Source organism: Musa acuminata, chromosome BXJ1-8, assembly GCF_036884655.1.
Source record: "Musa acuminata AAA Group cultivar baxijiao chromosome BXJ1-8, Cavendish_Baxijiao_AAA, whole genome shotgun sequence".
Classification (NCBI taxonomy): Eukaryota; Viridiplantae; Streptophyta; class Magnoliopsida; order Zingiberales; family Musaceae; genus Musa; species Musa acuminata.
In genome coordinates, this window is record NC_088334.1 from 44,659,458 (window position 1) to 44,677,733 (window position 18,276).

Below are 18,276 nucleotides of genomic sequence, written 5' to 3' on the forward strand. Positions count from 1 at the left end.
CCAAAAAAGAATATAAACTAGAAGGGCTTCTTCTATAGGCCGCCAGTACAAATTTTAATGCCAATAGTAACTTTGTAACAATTTTGACTCGAGAAGATTAAATCAAAGCCTGTAGTCCAATGGAATTGTTGACAGTTCTCATTCTCCAGAAGTGTAAGAATGAACAAACAGGTCTTTAAGCAATATTCTGAATGTAACTGCTATATATCATGACCCACGAACAGGAAAACAAAATGCAGGATGTCACGAATTAGAAGTCATGTTGATGGATTCTAAAGAGTAGGCAGCACCAGATTTAGCGCTGTCTGAGACATGGGAATTGGAATTAAGTATGTAAATTACCCACAAATGGAGGCACAAGAGATAAAGCAATGAGCAAACCTGGGCCTTCTTGTTCCTCCTCAGATAAATGACACCAATGGAAAAAACAAAATCCAACTGTTGAATAGCTGATCCTAATTGCTTCTGTCCTGTTCTTATTTTGTCGCGGATTGCTGGTCTAAGCGCCGAAACAGATGGTTGCTGTGTCCCAGCTTCAATATCAATCGCTTCTAATGAACTAGCAAGTTCATGATTGTCTGCAAAACCAGTTGCTTGCTGCGAAAACCCACTTTCATCAAGTAATTTGGAAACAGTCTGGAGGAGATGATTGGCATCAGCATCTTATATTTTTGGCAGCATCTTATATTTTTTGATACATGTAAAAATATGTATGCAGTTTATCAGACATACCTCAATCCTAAGCACCAAAGTTGCCTTCTCGGAGGAAAGAGCCTCAACCTAACGTGTAAAATAAATTTTAGTTCACATGTTTAATGCAAATTGGTCAACATAGAAGCATGATATGTAATAAGTTCAACATAAATATATACTAGGTGGAAGTCTCACTTGAACCTAAGAATTCTGCACTCTAGATGACCGTAAAAATTTATAAAACAAACAAAAATTAGATCTGATTTTCAAATTTTGGGTACAAATTATGAGCACCTGATCAGATGTAAACAATTTGATCATAAGAATTTCACAGTTCACGATATACATTTTCATAACATAGTACACTAGTATGATGCAAACTAATTTAGTAATTGTGGTTGGTCATATTGTCTTCCCACAAACTATTTGGGATGGATGTACTGATACATACTAATTGTGTTAGCACAATAATGTGTTCTACACCAATATGAGCCAAACATGCTAACTGTATTTCATATATCCTAGATCTTAGATCCTAGATCTTCTTCCAGCCAAGATCATTAATTTCATATATCAACTAAACATATTTCAAGGCACTACATTGTGTTGGCATTAAATAGTAAGATTAGCTAATAGTAGTTAAAAGTTTTAAGGTAAGCAGCATTTTAGCATGTCAACATGTGAAAGACCAACAATAAGACTTCAATGCTTCATCATCATACTATACGACAAGGTATGCAATACCGTATCGTACCGATGTTTCGAGGTTGGCTTGGTACGGTACGATACCGGTGTACCGAGCGGTACACCAAGGCATGCCAAATGGTACATCAGTACTGTAGCACAGCTATAGTGCTGCAACAATATAGCACTGTAGCATGGTCTGTCCGATAGCGGGCGGTCCATGTACCGATGCGCCATCGGACCGGAACAAACCACCCGTACCGGGCGATACCATTCGAAATTCCAGACACTGCTATATGGATCTTATGACATCATAGCTACAAAGTGAAAATCTCAGCTTACTTCTTACAGTGTTCAGTGGAAGGCAGAATTTGTTGCAAGTCTGCACCATTGGGGAAGAAACTTGGGAAATATGAGATTCAAGGGGATTCAAACAGCTTTATAGATGCTTTTAAACAATACATAGCCTCAAAAATATGAATAGTCATCATATTTATCACAGACAGATTTCTCTTTTACAACATTTAGATGCTGACTTCCTCATGTTGAGATAATGTTTTGAATCCACATAAATTTTTTATGGCTTTTCTATCAGGAACTTCGGTGCTGCATCAAAGATGACACCTTTGGTCCTCAAAGAGTTTCCCCTGAAATAAGAAGCTCTAAGCTACAACTATTCCACCATCACTCTAGTGTACCAATCTTTCAGTTTTTTCATTTGCATGAATCAGAATTTGACCAATGTGTATGTACATATTTTCTATAACAGTCAATCCAAAAGGAATGGGTGCAGTAGTAGAAGTAATCATCAATGGACATTCAATCATGGTGCATTAGCAAAATAAATTATTCAACCAACTATTCATGCCACAGGAATCTAAATCTATCATTAGATTGCAAATCCAAGATGGTCAATAATTCATTACTGGTGATTCTGTGAATTTTGAGGATCCAAACTGACACACGGCTGTTGGTTTATGGTCTTAGTCATGTGATACTTCAGATGAGGTTGAGTATTTCATGGTCCTTTAGCATTTGAAGAAGAATTTTTCACAAATGTATTTGGAAACTTCTTAAGTTATACTGAGGCCTCTTCAGGCAGTTGGCTTTTGTGATTTAGGCATGGACAGGAGTAAGTTAGTTCTCTCCTCTTTTTTTTTGTAACCATAAAACCCCCAACCCCACCCCCACTCCCACAGCGCCCTCCCATGATTTGCACTGTGTGCCGCTCATTGTATGCCAGAAGTACTCCTCTTCTCATCCTCCTCCACCGCCACTTGCCGTACACCAGTGTTATTCTTCTAATCTTCCTGAGTATGCACTTTGTGTCCAAATCTGGAAAATGACTGCCTTATTGTCATACTCATTACTAGCAATTGATTCTTTATTTAACAGAAACAATGACATATTGAGTTTCATCACTTACTTTCAGAAAAGACAGTAAAGAAAAAAATTTGCATACATCATTTGTAGGGAGTCCCAGAAGTCTAGAACAAAATGAAGTCTTTGTCACATTTCCCCCAAAACTTATGGTCTAATATCACCATGGATCTGGGAGAACTTCTAATAAAAGAAACAATGACCAATTTTTGCTGTTATTGGGGCAACTACAAGTCCATAACAGGAATTCATGGATAGAAGAAAATTTTGTGTCATTTCATATATTTAAGTTAGTATCAAAACTAGCTTTCTCAGAGTGATATTCAAGAATGATGAAATATGTTAGAAACTTGTAGGTGAACGAAGATGACAATTATGCAATAAATATAACCATTCCAAAAGAGTAGAAACATGGGTGGTGAGAAAACCTGCATCTGCTTCTGTATTAAGCGATCAGTTAGTTGGTCAAGCCTTTTTTTAAGTTCAACCTCAACTTCAGTTGGATGCACAATATCCCTTCGCATCATTTCAATATTCTCTTCTAAATTCTTTGCCTTCACAGTTCAAAGTAGAATGTAAATAAATAAACCGAAGCACATTAGATCAAAGATACTTATGTCCAACAAATTTCGATCAAGTAGCAAAGGTGTAAGATAATGAAATCCTGTTCCAAAATGGAAACAGCTACAACAAAAAAAATAATGCAAGAATCTCATTTAACTTGTGATATAAGAGTGCTCAACCCAACAAAGTTTGGTCCATATTATTCTGGGCCTGCAAAATGCACAAATCAACTTGTGGGAATTAAATTAATCAAAATAAAGTATAAATTTTATAGAACTTATAACCAAATTAAATCCCTTCCCAGTTAATAATTATAATATATAATTTACATATATAAATTTGCTTTTGAACAATTAGAATCAATAATTTGGAAGAGAACTTGTATTATTTACTGTTCATGTAAAACCCCAATAAGGAAGGTTGTATGAAGTCGCTAATAGACATCATTAATTTTAGTCACATCTCATGATCACAAATTTCAACTAATTTCATGCAGGACTAGATTTCACTAGAAAGTGATCCGAGACATCTTTAGTACCTGGGTGACCAATGTGTAAAGTGTAGGTTAGGAGAGCCCAAACTAACCAACTATGTCGGTGGCTAGATATGGTGCAAAACATACAAGCCTTGTATTATTATTTGATCAATGTGAGTAAAGACAGTTGGTCCAGGATCTTAGGGTTAGACCAACTAAGAATATAGGAGTAACTTTGAGATGAAAGATAATCATGCTTAATAATCTATGCATAATGATATTTTTTAACTGTTCGTATCCACATCAATTACATGCCAAATAATTTCTTGCAGTAAAATTCAAAATGTGTCAAATACTTCCTTAAGTTACTCGATTTTTTGAATTATTACTAAAAACATCATATATATTAGGAATATTCATTGACACTCCTTGAAGAAATTTGCTTTTGTTAAATATATACACTTCGATTCCAAGGAAGATGGGTAATACTTTTGCCATATATGATATCATGTACTTCAACATTTTTACCATATTGTCTATTATCTTTTTTTTAGCTTGGTGTATTGATGCTTCCATATCCATGCTTCATAATCAATAATGCATATTCTTGAACTTTATATGGCCTATTAAATTTTTGGCCTACCTCAAGTACATACAACAACATACTTAAAATCAACTAAATAAATAATTATCTCAAATGCAGATAAGAAAGCAACATAGCTAATATAATAGAGATGAGTTATACAAGTCTCAGGAATGAAACCCCCACAAAGACTCGAGAGCAAAATATCAACCAACTGATATGCTAGACAAAAAGCTAGAAATTATGTAACATACTTGAGAGATTTAAGCATGTGCTAGACTGCTACAATAGTTAAGAGGGCGTGCAGGTAATAGAAAATGAAGTACCTTGTCCTTTAACTTCGACAATTTATCACATGTAAAAGAGTACTCAGCATCAAGAATTTCTTGTTTGAATTGAGACCTTCTTAATGATTCTACCTAGACAAAATTAAAAAAAAGATATTAGATATAGATTTCTGCTGTACTTTATATGCTGAATGAAATAACATAAAGCCAAATACATTTCTTAAGTTATAGCATGTAAAGCAACATTCCTGATGTGACGCATAGACTACTATTTAAGTTGCAGACAGCTTACTTCTTCTACAGAAGGGCCTCGCTGGTGAATCTTAAAGAGATTCCTTCTATCTTCTGCAAAAATTAAAGAGATAGATGGTTACACTAGAGTAAAAACAAGACTAATAAAACTAAGCAAATTCACACTAATGGCTAACAAGATTGATTCACATTTTGATACGCAATGATGGACAAGTATCATTCAGGGAATCAAAGAAAAATAGGTAAACATCGTGCTTTTTACAATCAACAGATATGTCAAAAGCTGCACAAAACATGTAAACTGTTACAGCTACATTAAGTCCATTGCCACCAGGCATTGGACACCAGTGACTAGCTAAGTCTGAAAACCCATTATGAAGGCCAAGTTCCATAAATTTCACAACCCACTGTTTTATCAGTTTCAACACTGTAGTTCTAGCTAAATACACATACATATTATTTTAGCAATCTACATCTGATGTAAACCATGCAACAATACCAACTTCGAAATTTACTTCATCATCTTGGCAAGAATATATCCTGTACTGGACAATGCAAGTCTCATAAAAAGAGAAATAAAGGAAACTGCATGTTACTGGGGCCATTCGTCTGACCTAGTAACACCTGAGGATGACATCAACAGTATATGACCCTCTCATCAAGTATTCTCTGACCTCTCGAGGATGAGGGAGAAGACAAATTACAACTAAACTATGACAAATAAGTTACACTAAACGAAAACCTACTACCAGGTTATAGCCTTTAGGTCATATCATAAACTATGACAATTTTTGAGAGAAGAGTTTGCAAAAAATGTGAGAGAAGAGTTTCGAAATTTAAAAATTATATTTTTAAACACATCTAGAACTCTCTAAACAAGATTTCCAATGCCTTAGGGAATCTCTCACTCCTCTCTAAAACCAAAATAAAACTCTAAACATAGAATATAATCTAACATATGACTATAAGTTCAACCTAAAATTACAACTAAAACTATGAACAAAAAATATATCCAATTTAATATAAAATATAAAAATCAATAAAAATGCACTTCCCTAGGACTGACCAATGGGCAGACCCTCATGGGAGGTAGTTTGGAGTCCAATTGCTCTCCCTCAAAAGGAACTGATGGACTGTGGCAATACAGCAACATGGCTAGATGACATCATTTGATCCTGAGCTTTTGATCATTAATGGTGAATTATTAAAAATTGGAATTGAGTTTTCTGGAATTGACTTAATATTTCTGTAAGCACTCGGTAGCGAACAGGTGTAGAAACTTTTCTTTTCCTATGAACTTTACATCATTGGAGGACCAATCTGACATGATGGTTGCTAGTGTTAGATTGTCATCCTTGATTACGCAAAGGTGAGGTACCAACATACCATGCAACTGGAGGCACCATCACAGGATAGTGATGCTTAAAAAAATTATTTGGTGGTGGTGTTACCATGGTGAGATTCCATGAAAAACTGCCAGAGTATTAGTTATAAATTATTCTGTCATCAGATAGGAGCATAAAAAAATATGCCAAGAGGCCTGTCACTGCAAGAGAGTGGCAAAAAATTTAACAAACTTACCACCTTCCTGAGGAAAACCTGTACTCCTGTATGGATTATAGGAAGATCTGTAATATGAGAACAAGAAGTTTGCAAGTGGTCAATGACTATATAATGATTGGGATCATTATGTAGATTGCAATAGGCACTGTCGATGTAATACAGCTCTAATATTTTCATGGAAGATTGTCTCACTCTGACACCAATTGATGAAAATTGATTCTCCTCCTAGACAATTCTCCAACTTGAGACAAAGTGGCCTCCCATGAATGAGAGAGAGAGAGAGAGAGAGAGAGAGAGAGAAGAAAGAGTTTACCATTAAATTATGATAATTCCATTGCAGTAATGAAATAAATACTGGGATATAACCTTTAGGGTTTCCAATATGTCATATACACATAACAGTAAAATAAGATTATTAAGAAACAAGAGTATCTTTAATCTCAAAATCCTAAAAGATCATATATAAAGTATTCTAGAACTTTCTATATGTGACTCCCAAGGGCTTAAGACTCTTATTTACTTTGACTAGAATCAAAATAGGACACAAAAATGATAATGCAACTCAAGATGTGACATAATATTGATCTAAAACAGTAACTACAGATGTAGATAATACATCCAAAAATAACAAAAAGAAAAGAAAACTCAATCAGACAGGTTTTGGCCGACCAACATGAGCCCCTACAGGTTGATTTGTGTTTCAACTGTTTCATTACATTCTAGCCCACAACAAAAGTGAAGGCAGCATAACATTTGACATCATAGCAAACACCCTCAACAAGTTGTGAGGGTGTTTTGAATATGACGTCAACAAGTCGTGATGTGCCAACTATTTGTGGCCAGCTATATGGATTTGTTCTCCAGCATTGAGATTTGTACAAGGCAATGTCCTTAAGTTAACGCAAGAGCATTCAAATCTCTATTTATACATCCACTACTTTTTTGATACATTCTTGAAGAGTCCTTCCAAAACTCATTATGAACAAGTGACATGAAAATGGTTAAGAAAATTGTTCGTAGTTGTATTTTACATAGTATCACGAAGCACATAGCAGACACTTGTTTCTATCTGGCCAAATTGATTTGTAAATGAATGTAGCCAGATTAAAATCTTAAGAGAATATTCGCTTTCGGAAGTTAAGAATTCTAAGAATGTAGAAGACGGTAATGTGTTCCAATAGAAGTTATGTTAGCCATGGACATCTGCAGCATTATGAAGTATGAACAGGTGTGTATAAATCCAAATGGACATAACAATTGAGGAAAAACGACAAGCCACAGTTACCAAACATATTGGTTTACCAACAAGCAGATAGAGAATGGTAGCTATCCAAGCCAGAAGTGTGAAAAACAAGTTTATTGAGTCCTACAAAGCATTTTCAGAGCATTAAGTACGAGATAACCTTAAAAATTCTCCAGGAAATATAAATTGAATCCTAAAACAATTAAAAGATAAAAAATAAATGTGAAACAAAAAAAGAAGTGGCAGCATCTAGTGAAGATATTGATGAAGGATTATGAGTTAAATTAAAATAAATTTGGAAAAAAATAAATGTATTGTTTGCTATATATCTACTTCTTTTTCTAAAGAATTTTTAAAAAGTTGGTCTCAAAAAATATATGGCTTATCTTGTTGAACCCTTTGGTCTTCTACATAACATATACAACGGGTTTCTAGTTAAATATGTCTAATCTTCTTGACTCTTGGTCGTATATCACATATACCACATCATATTATCTGCAACAACCGTCACTTAACCTCTTAACATCATTGCTGACTATAGTCAATTCCAAATAGTTACTCTCTCTTGACAGTTACCAAGGATTTTCTTTTCTTCAGAACACCCCATGCATGTAATGTCTTGACAGCATGGTCTGGCACAGGATCCTCACAGTATGCACAAGGATTTGTCTGCATACCAAAGCACATATTAAAACCACAAACTGCTATGCCACGCATCATGGTATTGGTTTGGCAAAAGTTAATTAAAGCTTTATACCTTGACAACTTATCAAGAATAATGTGATATTCCCTAATGGACTAGATCAGCTAGCTCTCACAAGTTATTCTAATAGAAGCATACGCAATATCTTAATGACAGTATAGAATTACAAAATATTATGAGCATGATCATTACATAAATCTACACAAAAATGAGTAAAAGCAAAAGGTAATGAATTCATATTCTGGATGAAGGCCTACCTTTTAGAGCCAGTTCTTTTAATTCAACTTGTTGATGAAGTTCTCCCACCCGAGTTACCTTTCATCAAGAATAGGAATAAGTGACAAATTAAATTATGTTTACGGAAGTAAAAAATCAATAAAAGTACTGAAATGTAAATAGCATGGTTTTCTATTTCAGCTGAAGCAAAAAAACTGCAGGAAATTTTAACATTCGCCATGCCAAAATGACCATTGTGTCATGAATTATAGTAAAAAAAAGGTAAGATTTATATAGCACTTTTTTCCTAGAACAATCAGCAAATAAATCTTCCTATGTAAACTTATTTTCTAATTATTAGGTATGCTAGTAAAATGAAAAATTGATAGAACTCTCACATGCTCCAGGAATAGCCAAGAATAATATAAACAACAGGAATTGTCAAGGTGTCCAAGTAGAAAAGGAAACACACCGCACTTTCCAGATGCATTTGAACTGTTGCCAGTGATTTTGCAAGCTCTGCATTCGTTGTCTGCAATAACCTTTTTGCCCTTAGCAAGGACTATTCAAAAGTATGATCATAGAACAAGATCTGTAGATGGAATGAGGGTCTAATAATTTCAGGCATAATAGACTAATACATGCAATTATAGTGAAAATCACAGCACCTCAGGCTCAGCTAACCGGGCAAGTGCTTCCATCATTGTACTGTTATGCTTCTGCTTTTCTCTCTCAACAGCCTCCATAGCTTCAATCATGCTCATCTGCAATTCTGAGGCCTGCTCACAAAAAGGAGAATAAATAAATCTAGCACATAATGATTACAAAAGATTCCGAAGATGGGCACGTTCCAACTACTTTGAATTTAGGGATGCAAGACAACAAGATAGTGCCTGATCAATGATTAATAATAACAAAAACCACCAAAAACATTCCCCCAGTGTCCAGACTCTTTCAAGTCAAAGTAATTAGAGGATTGCCCCATGATTGCACATGACTTACCGCACTCAATAAGGTACATCTTCCTAACCACCAAAAACCTTTTTATTGATGGATCATCTCTAACAAAAGGTGTATAGACAATGACAACAATGACATGTAAAAGATTATCTTTGAGGCACTGGTTACATAATTCTACAAAGAAATTGAAACCTATAGAAAAGACACTTCTGGCATCTTTTGTCTGCATCTTTATCATCACAAGAAAGAATTAAGAATCACTTGAATCAATAAATTCTTACATGGTTCATCAAAAAGCATACATGGCTACCTTAACGTTGGTTGGGATGCTCATATTTAGTGTTGCTCTTTCTAGAAAGTCCTTATTGCATGACACAAGAATATGATATTTGTATTTACATGATATCATGCTATTATTTGAATATGCTTTACTTAGCAAGATATGTCTGAATATTTTCTCAAATGAGAAGATGAAGAGTAGCAGTAAGTACCCAAATAGTATACTACTCGAGTACCAAACCCATGAAAAGTTGGAAAAATAAACAACATAACGAGAACAAGACCTCTTCCGCTTGCTTCTTCTCGCGCTCCTCAAGTATTTTCTCCAAACTCTGCTTCTCTCCCTCTAATCTGGCAACAATATCTTCACGTTCTTTGATGGCCTCAGCAGCAACTGCCGCTATCCTCTCTGCAATGATCTGCTCTTTCCTTCTCCTCCTTTCTTCCCTCTTCTGCCTTTCTTCCTCATCTGAATCAGATGCAGAATTGGAATCACTGGATTCCTCATCACTCTCCAAAGAACTTCTCGTTTCATCACGAGAACCGGATATTCTTAAGGCAATGCCTGCATGCTTGCTTTTCTCATTGCTCCTACTTTTACTGTCATCACCACCTTCAACCCCCTCCTTCACATCTAGCTTCTTCGAATCAATATCCGATCCAAGAGCCCGAGAACGATCACCACCACCTCCTTGAAATTCTTGTTTAAATAATTCCTTCGTCAAATCTAAAAAACTGGAAGATCCGCGTGAGGGCCGAAGGCCGGCGGACGCGGAAGGTTCCTCCCTGTCTACGGAAACGTTCTTAACGGTTTCACCTTCGGAAGCAGCGACATCAGATCTCCTCGCGGGCTTAACTAAGCCGCCAAATCCCGCGCGGACGCCCTTGCCGACGGGCGAGAGCAAGGCGGCGGGCTTCTTGGCACCGCCGTTGGGACGGGGAAGGGAGCTGGCCGGGTCGGCGGAGCTGAGGAGCTCGGTCCAATCCCCTTCAGCAACGGATGGCTCCGAATTGGCCGGAGACGGCGGGACAGAGACCGGCCTGCCGATATCGGGCGGCGGCGGGGGAGACGGCGATGATTTCGTGGGCAATTGGTACTTGAGGGGGCGAGACGGATCAGCCTTCTTAGGGATCTCTTGGGGGAGGCCATCGTAAGGGGATCGGGAGCTTTCGCTCTTGCCCAATGACTCAGCCGCCTGTTGATCGATCTGAGGACGACAAGGAGCAAGAGATTAGTGCAAGGGAACTGGAAGAAGGGGGATACACCGAGAAGGCGTTCTTGCCTGCTGGAGAAGGGACTCAGCGACCTTCAGCTTGGAGGAGATCCAACCCGCCATGGCCGGTGGACAAGACGTGTTCCTCCCTTCCCTTCTCTGTTGGCGACGGACTTGTGCTGTAACGCTGAAGGGGTTCGAACGGGGGCGTTGGAAGAGAGAACAGCAGAACGGAGAATAAAACGGTATCCGATATATACCTTTCTCATTGCTACCAACCGAAGGTCACGTTCAGCGCACGTGAGCGGAGGAGCGGTTGGTGATTTGTTGACAGCTCGTGTCTCAAAAAAGTATTGTAATAGTAATTTCTCTAAATTAGGATCCATAAATAATTAAATATAATTGATTTAATGGAAAATTTTTTTATTGGATATTTCATATATATTTCCAACTCATTTCCAATCCAATATGTTGAATCCAAAATTAAAACTCATTTCCACCTTTTTATTGCACTGAGAAAAAAAAAACACATTGTCGCGGTAGAAGAACTGCTCCACAGCACCATAAACCACTGTATGTATCACAAGGCTGACAGCACTATGTCAATGAATTCATATATATATATATATATATATCAATCTATGAACCTTGATTTGTATGTAAAATGATTTCAGACTATGTAGAGAACAAAATTATTGTGAATTAGCAAGTATTTTGAATTGACACTGTATGATAGACAAGTGTACGAACACTTCAACACCTCTCACTCTCCTCCAGCTCAAATCTTGCAAACACAACTTGGTTCCGCTTCCATCGTGTGCAATGGTTCATCGGATGGTGTCGTAAAATCTAACTATGGTCGATAAGGTACTTCTCAGCAATTGCAGCATTGAGGGCGGCACCAGTTGGAAGAACATCTTCATCGATCATAAAATAGGGAGAATGAGCTACATGAACCGATCCAAGCGTCTCATTCCTTACACCGATGTAGAAGAAGGCTGCTGGAATCATTTCAGAGTAGAAAGAGAAGTCTTCTGCACCCATTGTTGGTTCGACGACCTTGAAGTTATCGGCACCCAATAATTCGATGGCTACCTTCTTCACATGCCCATACATGGAATGTTCGTTAACCGTAGGTGGGTAAAACCTTTCTTTCTCGAAGAAGTCCACAGAAGCTTTGCATCTGAAGACACTAGATTGCTCTAAGATGACCTGTGGAGAAGTGCATTGAGCTGAATGAGGACTAATTTAAGCATTCTTACTCAACCACAAGGTCAGTTTTGGCAACCAATCCTATGACAATTACAAGGGTATCTGAACACCAACCTCTTCTATTCTGTGCCGAACCTGGTAAAAGCTTGCATTAGAGAAAGCCCTGAAAGTTCCGCCTAGACTTGCAGATTCAGGAATCATGTCAAGATTGTGGCCGCCATTAAATGAGGCCACTGAGACTACCTGAAACAAACCGAAGGGAGTTTAGAAAAAAAACATTAACATCACTAACGAAAGGTAACAGAAGATGAAATAAAAGCTGTCTTGATAGGTTGATTTTATTAAGGGAGGAAAACTTGACTTGATTAACTAATATGGTATGGAAGCACCTTGGAGATCAAGTATCAGCATCATCTAAGCTTCGAGCAGCCAATGTTTAATGTCATCCCTTTCATGTATTACACGTGACAACATAGTAAAAAGCATGATTTGAACCATATTACTAGTGAATATCTAAGATAAATTATTGTTGGTAGGAGTGTAACAAATTATCCAGAATGGCACACAAAGTTTGCCGAGGAGATGTTGCAAGAAGTATCGCATGCTTTATGCTCCCCACTAAGTGCAGTTTCCATTAATTATTTCTTTAGCAAGACTTTCTTCGGTACTCTATAATGTACCTTAATGTTAATTTGAAATAAGTTTCCTTGTTCACTCCATGCATATCATCAAATTTGAAGTCCGTATCATATTCATGAAACGACAGAGTCAAGTTTAACACCTCTCCACTTACAGGAACAAGACTTGTTTCAACAATCTGGTTAGAGTAGATGGATCTTCCACCGATATTTTCCCTGTTAAGGCCAACGTCCCTATATTAAAATTCCACACTCCAACATGAACTGCCTGTAATTTTTCCTGGAAGATTCGGATCCATTTTGTACAGATGATCACGGGATCAATACTACCAGTCTCTATACTAATACAGATAATCAAGAGGATACTCATGGCCAAGATTGAAAAACTTGACTTTTAGATCTGAAATAAAAGATGGAACTATGATGAATGCAGAAAAAAGTTCATTATAATCCTGCATAGCTTTCAGCAGATAAAAATAATTCTGTCTGATACTAATAGCTTCTAATGATATCAAAGTCAAGTATTTTCCAGATCAGATAGCAGATGACTCAATATTGATAAAACTAATGTAGATTTCTTCCACCCTCAATTATTTGATTGAGGAAAAAAAAATGCTACATGATGAAAGGAAGTAACCAAGTTGAACTGTCTCCAATTTTTTGGCTGACCAGATTAACATCAGTTTCATAAATAAAGACAAAGGGCAGGATCAATTGGATGTTATCAGATGTAAAAAACATGGGAGTTAAATTGAAGGCACAACCAAGTAGGCAAAGTATTAAAAAGATAAATCAAACGAAACAGCAGGAAGACAGACTAAGGCGGCAAAACTATAATGATATTTTTGTTAATTATTTAAGCACATACCATTTTATAGGGATTATGAAGCAGGGTGAACGAACTTATCGATGATATACATAAAAGAGATTGAGATCTGACCTGAGAATCTAGAGGACTGGATTCACGGGCCACAATGTTCTGTAAGCTTATCACCACAGCTGAGGCAGCCACTATTGGATCAACTGAATGGTGTGGATTTCCAGCATATCCCTCTCGTCCCTTTATTACTGCTCGGAAAAAGCCACATGCAGCAAGCAAAGGTCCAGGCCGGGAGCTAATGACAGAAGTAGGATACCCATGCGATACATGAACAGCAAATATAGCCTCCACATCTTCCAAAGCACCATCTTCAATCATCCGCTTTGCACCTATTCCAGCTTCTTCTGCAGGCTGAAAAAGTAGCTTAACAGTTCCCTGCAGCAACAGTAACAGTAAGAATCTATGCAGCTAGTATTAGCTTTCCATTTGGCTGTTATGCATTCATGATGCTCAAGGATATCTTTGGAAAGGGAAGAAGGGCCTGAGTAATTTGGTTTCATGCCCAAGCAAAATAAATTTGCACCGGTCTTCATCTAAATTGTACATCTATAAATTCAATTTACATACAAAATTTTTTAGTGTACATAATCTTTTGATGCTTATAATTGAACCAACTTGGCCTTCGAGATCACAAAACAAATTTGTTATTTGTTCTAACTTTTGAAAACTTAGGCTGAGAACATTTATATCTGATATGCAGACATTTGTGACACTGAAGTAAGTCTTTTCACAATAAAGCTTGAAAGGACATATGATTTAGGAACTAACATCAGAAAAATTCAGCACTTGAAGAAAAAAGCTGTGTTGATTCAGAAGTCATTTTATGGATTGTTTTCACTGACAAATGATTTGGAATACCATCAATTCAGAATTTCAACCAGTTGATGTATGAAATTTCACTTTTGAAGTTTGTTTGATTAATTTTGTAATAAGGTGATAGATGAAGCGACCATGAATCATTTATGTCACTGTAAAGTGTGCAATGGTAGAAAATTAAGATCAACAAAAAAAACCAGTCAATCATCCGGTTAAATCCTTAGATCATGCCAAATTTCAAAGATTCAATTAGTCTGATTTCTAAAGCTGAGTATTTTGAGATTAGAATAAATAAATACACTATACAATTTATCTATATAATTTCAACATGAAACTTTCATGTTACGATGTAATAAAATGAGGAATGAAGAATATTTTGCGGAAAGATATTTCATTTTTAATGTAAGTTTGAGAATATGTACAAAGATACATCACAAACAACTACATATAGGAGAATTTGTTCTTTTTGTGAAATTCCTGATCATTTTATTACTTGCTATATTTTGAACATATTTTTTTCTCAAACTACATATAGCTAATAATTTTTTTGAACAACTTACTATTTTTCAAACATATATATTTTGTGCAGTTATTTTTGGTTATCTCGATTTCAGAGCAGGTCTTGGTGCATTGATAAGTTTACTCCTTTGTGCATCTTGAACATACGTCTCAAAATCTAGAGATCCAGAGATTAAGGCTGTGCACATTGTCCTAGAACCTACATTGGCGAGACCCTCATGGGTTTACAATTTATTTTTTAGTTATCTTGATTTGTTTAAGATTTTCTATATTTTCCTACCTGGTATTGTGTAGAAGTGCTGAAACCTAGTGCCAAAAGCCACATAACTACTGAAATTGGAGCTCCAAAGACGATCTAAACCAAAGCCAAATCCAATAATTCAAAATCCAAACATTGTTCCTTCTCTGAAACCCTGCCTGGTTGCTCCTTTTCTTCTTCCTCCATGCTGCTAACCCGCACAACCAATTCCTCCACTATCAACATGTCAACACTCAACATATCGTAACATATTCTTTTATCTTTGACCGATTGGACTATGGATGGTAGAGTTTGTAACAGTGGGATGCTGTGTGGCACTCATGCTGGGCGAAAAATCCTGTTATTGCTCAAACACCATGCCAGATATACCTATATCATTCCATATCTTTAAGTTTTAAATAAGTCATATACAGAGTCGATTATGGTATTGTTGTGCCTATCAGAATGGTCTGAAAATAAGTAACACTCTTCCTATAAATTGAGTGACACCTTTAATCTTTTACACAAATTACATGAGTTGAGAGAATAGCTTTAGTGTTTCGTGGAAATAAAGTAACATCTTTAAGTTTGGAACACCATTGGATCTCGGAAGGCTTACCTTCAGTAAGTGAAACTAATTTTCTGACAAGGTTATGGCACTTAGATGAAGTTAGTTAAGTGAAGCTTGTTCACGGGCGACAAAAAAGACTAAGCCACATATTCAAGTCATGAACAGATATTTCCTAATGCCGGGATGATATCTACAGAGCAGAGACATTCACAAACTCTGGAAGTTGCAGTCATTCTAGTACTCATAAGAGTATGAAGTTTTAAGCATGGACAAAAACCTTTAGACGATGCTCATGCGTCTTCAGTATCCTGGCAGCACCCAAGAGCATAGCTACATGTGCATCATGCCCGCAAGCATGCATTTTACCGGGAACCTTGCTCTTGTACTTCCACTCAACAGCTTCCTGAGACAAAAGCATGTTGGGAAAAGAAAAGTGAATCAGCATTGATGCTTTACAGTAAAAAGTACAGGAAATACATGAATCAAAAGCAGATCAGAAGAAAACAATGCAGAATCAAATGTATCATTAACCATAAAACAGGTCCACCATAAATAATGACTAAGGAATCATATATCACTCGCGTGCAACTCATTTAAAATTGATGCGCTGACATTGTGTCTCTACCGCTCTCCATGGTAATCAAATACAACACATGCATAGTCCGAAATGCTAATGAAAGATCGAATTGGTATCAATTCTTGTCCTTATAACAGATTAGGCCCATTGTAGAGATTTGCATGACCGTCTGGAAGATGCCATTGTCCAAAAGTCTAGACTAGTTAGAAGGTCATTTTCTACTTCAGAACTCAAGTGCCTTTCAACCAGTGGAGTCCACACCGACTGGAAGATACATTTTGATCAACCAAAAGTGGATATTCACAAACATCACCAGTTGACAGTTGTAGTCTGAACTCTGAACTACACGTTCTAAAGTAGAATCAAAATTTGGTATCATAATTATTCTACAGAGTGACAAACTATTACCCTCACAGAAGAGCACCAGGAATTCCTAAAACCTCAACAATCAGTAGATGATGTGTAATATTAGGGTAGGAATTCCATTGCTTCAACTCAAACGATCAATCAAAAAATGAAGAAAAGGGGGATTCACGTGAACCTGAATGGGCAGAGCATCCATATCAGCCCGGAGGGCGACGAACGGCGGGTCACCGGTGCCGATGGTGGCGACGAGTCCGGTCCCGGCCAACGGGAACCGGTACTCCACCCCCATCCGATCGAGCTCCGCCCTGATCAGCCGGCTCGTCTCGAACTCCTCGTACGCGAGCTCCGGGTGCTCGTGAATCCTCCTCCTCACCCCCGTCACCCACTCCACGGCCTCCGGCTGCCGAGCCAGCCACAGAATCTCCGCTCTCCAATCCCCCGTATCCTCCTCTCCCCCCCCTCCCCCGCCGATCCTGCTCCCGTTGCGGCCCTCCCTGGACCCGCCCCTACGGGCGCCCCCGTGAACGACGTCCTCCGCGAAGTAAGAAGTAGAGCAGTTCGTCACCACCAGCTGCAGTAGTATCATCACCACCGCACCCAAGGCCACCATCCAACCCATCACCAATCAACGACGAAGCTAACAGGGAGGGACGAATTTATACTTGTAGCCGGATAAGGGCACTACCATCATCTCTTCTCTTCCATCTTCCTTCCTGTCTCGTCCTCAGCAACAAGTTTCAGTGGGGCGAGGTGCGATGATCGACGGAGAAGGGGGGCAGCACTGCGCGTTTGCGTTAAAGAGAGGCCGGCGGTGTCAGGTGCCGCCGCCCAGCAGAGGCTGCTCTAAACAGGATGCGGGCAGATGAGCGGGCTTGCGATGCGCGTGTGGGCGAAGCGTCTTGACTGGGGAAGAAGGCTTGCATGCTCTGGCGACCTCCGGCTTTCGTGCTCGATTTGCTAAGCACCACGTGCGGGAATCGAGTGGAAAACGTATGGTAACGCCCAGACACGCAAGCCACGAATAGCACCAATGCGACGCCCTCGTGATTTCTTGTGGCGTGGGATGTTTCCTTTGCGGTCTGTTGTTGTCGGTAAATCTAAACCGGAGTTTTTAGATATTTATCTCTCCAGTGTTGGATACCCTTGGATTCGGGGTTTCCCGATTTGGCATATCTTTTGAGCGGATCTTCACTGCGGTGCACAGATGTAGCCAATTTTGATGCTGCGGACCATTAATACGTTCACACGGAACAGTTCACCTTTTTTGACCACTGGGCTATAAACAGACGCTAATAATGATAATAATAACAATAATAAAGGGGATTTTACATAACTATGCTTAAGGTCTTATACATATCTATCT

At 38.0% G+C, this 18,276-nt stretch overlaps 2 protein-coding genes across 3 annotated transcripts; both read right to left on the bottom strand.

Annotated features, from left to right (window-relative positions):
• Positions 1-112: 112 nt before the first annotated feature.
• Positions 113-11,338, bottom strand: LOC103995243 (golgin candidate 2). 2 transcript variants are annotated; one of them, XM_009415789.3, is made up of 10 exons: positions 11,166-11,338; positions 10,167-11,090; positions 9,312-9,422; positions 9,116-9,175; positions 8,685-8,742; positions 4,959-5,011; positions 4,706-4,798; positions 3,186-3,311; positions 733-780; positions 113-636 (listed from the first exon to the last, which is right to left on the bottom strand). In XM_009415789.3, the coding sequence occupies exons 1-10, from the start codon at positions 11,217-11,219 to the stop codon at positions 244-246; spliced, it is 1,920 nt and encodes a 639-aa protein (XP_009414064.2). In that variant the 5' UTR covers positions 11,220-11,338; the 3' UTR covers positions 113-243. The 2 variants fall into 2 exon arrangements, with proteins under 2 accessions (XP_009414064.2, XP_018686470.2); XM_018830925.2 differs by having other exon boundaries at positions 113-597; positions 11,166-11,309.
• Positions 11,339-11,776: 438 nt separating this feature from the next.
• On the bottom strand, positions 11,777-17,927 carry LOC135588101 (IAA-amino acid hydrolase ILR1-like 6). Its single transcript, XM_065080049.1, has 5 exons — positions 17,089-17,927; positions 16,248-16,373; positions 13,887-14,201; positions 12,423-12,551; positions 11,777-12,308 (listed from the first exon to the last, which is right to left on the bottom strand). Exons 1-5 carry the CDS (start codon positions 17,530-17,532, stop codon positions 11,946-11,948), a joined length of 1,377 nt encoding a protein of 458 aa, XP_064936121.1. The 5' UTR covers positions 17,533-17,927; the 3' UTR covers positions 11,777-11,945.
• Positions 17,928-18,276: the final 349 nt, after the last annotated feature.